This window comes from Oncorhynchus mykiss, chromosome 4 (assembly GCF_013265735.2).
Source record: "Oncorhynchus mykiss isolate Arlee chromosome 4, USDA_OmykA_1.1, whole genome shotgun sequence".
Taxonomy (NCBI): domain Eukaryota; kingdom Metazoa; phylum Chordata; class Actinopteri; order Salmoniformes; family Salmonidae; genus Oncorhynchus; species Oncorhynchus mykiss.
Genome location: NC_048568.1, coordinates 21,515,205 through 21,521,502, shown reverse-complemented (window position 1 = coordinate 21,521,502; position 6,298 = coordinate 21,515,205). Strand labels below are relative to the sequence as shown.

Sequence of the window (6,298 nt, the reverse complement as noted above, 5' to 3'; positions counted from 1 at the left end):
GACCATGCAGCTGTCATACTGCTCAGGAAGGAGGCGCGTTCTGTCTCCTAGTGATGAACATACTTTGGTGTGAGAAGTGCAAATCAATCCCAGAACAACAGCAAAGGACCTTGTGAAGATGCTGGAGGAAACAGGTACAAAAGTATCTATATCCACAGTAAAAACTAGTCCTATATCGACATAACCTGAAAGGCCACTCAGCAAGGAAGAAGCCACTGCTCCAAAACTGCCATAAAAAAGCCAGACACAGTTTGTAACTGCACATGGGGACGAAGATCGTACTTTTTGGAGAAATGTCCTCGTCTGATGAAACAAAAATAGAACTGTTTGGCCATAATGACCATCGTTATGTTTGGAGGAAAAAGGGGGATGCTTGCAAGCTGAAGAACACCATCCCAACCATGAATCACGAGGGTGGCAGCATCATGTTGTGTGGTTGCTTTGCTGCAGGAGGAACTGGTGCACTTCACAAACTAGATGGTATCATGAGGCAGGAAAATCATGTGGATATATTGAAGCAACATCTCAAGACATCAGTCAGGAAGTTAAAGCTTGGTCGCAAATGGGTCTTCCAAATGGACAATGACCCCAAGCATTCTTCCAAAGTTGTGGCAAATGGTTTAAGGACTACAAAGTCAACGTATTGGAGTGGCCAACACAAAGCCCTGACCTCAATCCTGTAGAAAATTTGTGGGCAGAACTGAAAAAAATGTGTACAAGCAAGGAGGCCTACAAACCTGACTCAATTACACCAGCTCTGTCAGGAGGAATGGGCCAAAATTCTGACACACTGGGAATGTGAAAAAGAAATAAAAGCTGAAATGAATCATTCTCTCTACTATTATTCTGACATTTCACATTCTTAAAATAAAGTGGTGATCCTAATTGGCCTAAGACAGGCAATCTTTACTAGGATTAAATGTCAGGAATTGTGAAAAACTGAGTTTAAATGTATTTGGCCAAGGTGTATGTAAACTTCCAACTTCAACTGTATCTTATACCATCTATTCCATCTTGCCTATGCCGCTCGGCCATCGCTCATCCATACAGTATGTATATGTACATATTCTTATTCCATCCCTTTAGATTTGTGTGTATTAGGTAGTTGTTGTGGAATTGCTAGATTACTTGTTAGATATTACTGCACTGTCGGAAGTAGAACCACAAGCATTTCACTGCACTCACATTAACATCTGCTGACCATGTGTATGTGACCAATACAATTTGAGTCAATAAAACTGTACGATAACCCTTCATCAGTTACCTTTATTTAAGCCAACCCATAAAATAGTAGCCTGGATGAATTATTCCAATAAAATGGCCATGTCAACATTCACAACGGATGTTTTTGGAACAGCGTCGGTTTTCTGACAACCTATGCCGTGCCCAGGCTTCTACCAAGCCTGTGAAGGAGAGTCTGCTCAAAAAGGCAGACTTGTTGAGAACAGCCGTGTATTTGAATGGGTTTGCAGCGGGTAAACACAGTGTATCTTCCACAGACAACAAGCTGATTCATGTTATCTCACACAGATGCAGAACACAATAATTGGTGTGGTTGTGCCTCAGTCCCATTGTTGAGATTGCATGAATCCCAAGAGTCGAGGGAACAAAATGGAGGATATTACATAGGATACAGGGAGTGAAATGAGTGTGATAAATAAAGAATGCATTATAATAACATGGATGGCCATACTGACTATAGATCTTATTAAATGTATATTTGTTATGGGGCAAAGTAGCGTTGTGGTCCCTAGTAAAAACAAGTAAAACAAGTAGGTACTCAACTGTAATTTGCTCTGGATTATTCTTGATACAGTAGTTTCTGTCAAAAAGCTTGAGGGAGATTTATAAAAACGAATATATTTAAATAATGGACATTGACCCATTGGACCATGAAGTACTGAAGATGCACATACCAGCCAATATAAGGCTGTGAAATATGTCCTTCAGGTGGTGTAGAAAGACAAATGGATGTGATAGTTGTTAGAAGATGGGCCACCAGGAGGAAGCAGTGATGTTAAAGAATAAATTGGCTCAGATGCAAAAAGTAAGCACTATCTTACCTTTCTGTTTTTTATTTCACAAATGAAAGCTTACTCTATAGAGTTTAAACACAATGTGCTTTCATTGTGCTGGGCAGAGTTCATGCTCCACTTTAGTCTAACAGATTATGATATGGGAAAAGGATTGTTGGTGATCTTTGCTTTTCCGAAGAAACTTTTATAGACTGATACTATTCACAGTCAAGCCATAAACCATGTCATAAAGACGCATAAAGTAGTATATTCATAAAGGTTTGTTAGTGAACTTTCCCCTTGAGTACTTGGTAAGAAAAACAAGAGATCGGTCTATACGTATACACTTGAGTGAGTCATACTGTAGCTGACTTAGATACTATGGGAGAGCTAGTTCTCATTAGCAACCAGTGTTCTTTCGGTGTTTCACCACAGAAGTTGTCAGACAAGCTTCAGTCATAAATGTCTGTCTCACAGCCCTGTCTCATAGTTTACAGTCTGTCTTTCTTCCCTTTCACAACATGTCTCCTCTAGATACAAATATGTGACATTGTCCGTCATTAGGTCACATGACCCAGGTGGAGTGGTGTCATTGGCTCACAGAGCTTTCACCTGAGAAGGGTAGATGTCCAATGCGTTGACCCAGATATGACACATCCCTCTAATTATATAATATTGCATCCAAAAGAAGGAAATATTATACAATCTGTCCTCTATGTAGGCAGTAATTGAAAACAATTGTGCCGATTAGCATCCTGACAGTTGACAATGATTCAGCCAATTTGTCCATCCATGGCACAACCTCTTTCAATTCCCATTAGAAAGGAAGGAGTTTGGAGTTCTCCCTATGTATAGTGTCTGGTACAGTGTCTTGGGTTTCTTGAAAGGCCCTTAGAACAAAATATATTACAATCATATGTATGAGGGGCACCCTTCTCAAAGTCTCACTGGTAAAGCTGGTCCATCACCTGCAGGACATCTTCTAGTATGGATGGCCCCAGGTCAAGGTTCAGGGCAAAAGATGAGTCTTCCTCGACCACTGGAGAGGCCTCCACTGGGGGACAAGGAACCTGCTGGGGGGCCGCATTTAATTCAAATCCATCCGGACCCATAGTTAACCCTCCCTCCTCTTCCTGCTCCTGCTTTACCTCCTCTCGTTGGTACAACCCATCATGCTCCACCACCTCCACATCATCCAGTAAAGGCAGGGAGTGGCACTTATTGTGCCTGAAAGCCTGGGGAAGGGTTCTGGCTTCGGCGGACTGTGCATCCATCTCTTCTGGGCTGAGGAGTCGTGGGGGCTTGGGTGGGGCTGGGGAGGTCCCTTTGCAGTAGAGGTCCTGGTGGCTTTGAGAGCTGTGGAGGATGAGACTACCAGTCCGGTGAAAGGCTGTGAAGTCGCCGAAGGTATCACCGTGGGCATCCAATCCGATGTGGGAGAGGTGACGGAAGTCGCCCAGTGGTAGGCTGATCATGTTGACTGACAGAAGCTCACGGCGCTTCTGCTTGCGGGGCCAGCGCATCGTGGCCGATTTCAAGTACAGGGAATTCTTCAGAGGCATTGACTTGATTGTGTGTAACGTCAGTTAGTGAGTTCAAGGTCACTCAGTTGAAGGGTCTAGTTGGCCTTTGGGCAACTCTGAAATTGTGAGGACAAACAAAATAGATAGAGAAAACTCATTTATAATTATCTGATAATCATTCCATAGTTTTATTTTTCATTTTGGCATTTCATAGATACACCCCAAATTCCAACCTTTGCTAAAATTTGCCACAATTGCCATGACCTTGGATTCCAGGTTGAGATTGGTCCATTTATGGACTGGTTCCTGCAGCAGTGACTGTATAATATAGGAACCAGTTTTTATTGTGCATGTCAAAGCTAACACACTGTAATACTCTTCTAACTTCACACACATAGCTTTCTGCACAAAGGTTAATCTAGTAAGAGTTGATGCTTAAAAAATGTTGAATTAATTGTCTCACAGAGGGAAAAGTCTAAACAACCTCGTACAGAGGAGGCTGGGGAGGAGCTATAGGAGGATGGGGCTCAATGTTAATGGCTGCAATGGAAACAATGGAAGGGTACCTGGAAATAACGTGTTTGACTCTGTTCCATTGATTCCATTCCAGCCATTACATTGATCCTAAAGCTCCTCCCACCAGCCTCCTCTGACCTCTTGTACTGGAACGTGAACACTGGGGTACCTTAGTTTGTTAATAAGTAATCTTGGAGGCTTGCTTTTATTACTTTAAAGCATTAAAAAACGTTTTTTTCTTTGAATGTTGCTATGATTACATTAGATTTGATTTCACTCAATGTCATCATTCACACCACAGGAGGTTGGTGGCACCTTAATTGGGAAGGACAGGCTCGAGGTAATGGCTGAAGTTTCCATGTGTTTGATGCCATTCCATTTGCTCCGTTCCAGCTATTATTATGAGCCGTACTCCCCTCAGCAGCCTCCACTGGTTCACACCATATGTGTCTAAAGCTGCTTGAACTTTTGAGATAGTGTTGCAATCATGGCTTGTTCTAACTGGTAGTTCCACATTTCACTCAGATTAAGATTGGAAAGATCATATTTTTTCCCCAAGGTTAGTGTTTCATATTCATATACCTGTAATGGAACAACAGTTGGGAATTCTAAGGAAAACGTTCACTCCTGACTGGAAGACAAACTGGTTAGGGACTTTCTTCATTTGTCTAAAATGTGAAGGTTATGTTGTCTTGCTTGTATTGTTAGTCAACCCCCCCCCCCCAAAAAAAATGCTGCTTTTAAGGAATTTGCCCTATCTTTCAGACAATACAGAAATCCAAGTTGTACAGTTCTGTACAGTTAGTACAAGATTCAACAAACTTCATGATAGTTCCAATTATGGATCCTCAACAAATTAGCTCCAATGGAGACCCAATTATTTATCTAAGATTTGTATGTGGCTTTTAAAGGTTTCTCAGAGATCGGGATATTTGATAGTGGTTAGTTACTTACTGCAGCTATGAGGACAATGTGTCAGATACTGCCTCAGGTAAACTGAGGTGGCTGGTATGATTCAAATCCAGTAGGACTGACAACTTGTTATGCTGTTTCCAGATTAATATAAACAATTTCTTTGGAAAGTTGGTTGTTCTACTGACAAAGTCAACACGGTAACCACTAACTAAAGCCGTGTGTAGGCCACACCGTTTGATCAAGTTGTAGTGAGGAAAAACCTTTACTGTACACGCTTAGAAAAAAACGGTTCCAAAAGGATTATTCGGCTGTCCCCTTTTTGGCTCTAGGTAGAACCCTTTTAGGTTCCATGTAGAACCCTCTGTGGAAATGGTTCTACCTGGAACCAAAAAGAGTTCTACCTGAAAACAAAAAGGGTTCTGCCTGGAACCAAAAAGGGTTCTTCAAAGCGTTCTCCTATGGGAACAACAGAAGAACCCTTTTAGGTTCTAGATAGCACCTTTCTTTCAGAAGCATGGCATTCATTCACTTATTGCTTAAAAGTCTTGAAAGTTTACCTGTGTCTGTCTTTATATCCTGAGGTAACTTTATGCTCACTCAATATATTTCACTCTTCTCTGTTGGGTTAGAACACACAGCTCTCCAGACGTTCTGTGTTTGAATGAGCGCCCCGGACAGCCTTATCAGCTCACCTGTGTCTGTGGGGCGTTTGTATGAAGTGATAAACCTCCAGTCCCTCCCCCTTGATTAATCTCTGTCTGTGTGTCTGTGACTATCTTCTCTCGGGTAGTTCTCTAGTCTAAATAAGCTGTAGAAAAGAGGATCACCTTTTATTGTAGAAGTGTGACGCTCATGTGAACTCTACACTGCTTGCATTTCTTCAAGTTAGGTAGGGAAAGGGGGCAGTGATAGATGTTACTGTATCACTTGCCCTATGGGTTGGTGAATTCCTGGGGAAGAAGCCAAAGCATCTCTTCCTATAGGGTGTGGGTTTTCCAATGGAACTTACTTAGGTCTACTGTACATGTATAGGAAGGGGTAGGATTGGGGGGGGACAAATAAAAATCACTCACTACCTTCTGATCACCAGGCATTCGCCACAAAATACTCAAAAACAGATATCTATTTAAGTCAATTCACTATTTACATCACTGTTTATGTAAACATTTTCCCTCTGAGATTTCTCTAAAAATAAACATAACTGCTCCTATCTGTCAAATGTGGAATACAACAAAAACTGTGGAGAATCTATTATGAATCATATTGCATCGTGGCTGCTATCGGCACCCAGTGTGTCATTAACCTAAGTATGGGATGCGTGGAGCAAGT

The 6,298-nt window shown here is 41.7% G+C and overlaps 1 protein-coding gene across 1 annotated transcript; it reads right to left on the bottom strand.

Annotated features, from left to right (window-relative positions):
* Positions 1-1,241: 1,241 nt before the first annotated feature.
* LOC110522305 (cdc42 effector protein 3-like) lies at positions 1,242-5,770 on the bottom strand. Its single transcript, XM_021600604.2, has 2 exons — positions 5,527-5,770; positions 1,242-3,654 (listed from the first exon to the last, which is right to left on the bottom strand). The coding sequence occupies exon 2, from the start codon at positions 3,575-3,577 to the stop codon at positions 2,960-2,962; it is 618 nt and encodes a 205-aa protein (XP_021456279.1). The 5' UTR covers positions 3,578-3,654; positions 5,527-5,770; the 3' UTR covers positions 1,242-2,959.
* Between the last annotated feature and the right edge of the window lie 528 nt (positions 5,771-6,298).

Excerpts from the sequence above, each read along its gene's own strand:
- LOC110522305 (XM_021600604.2), bottom strand. The coding sequence starts at position 3,577 with ATGCCTCTGAAGAATTCCCTGTACTTGAAATCGGCCACGATGCGCTGG.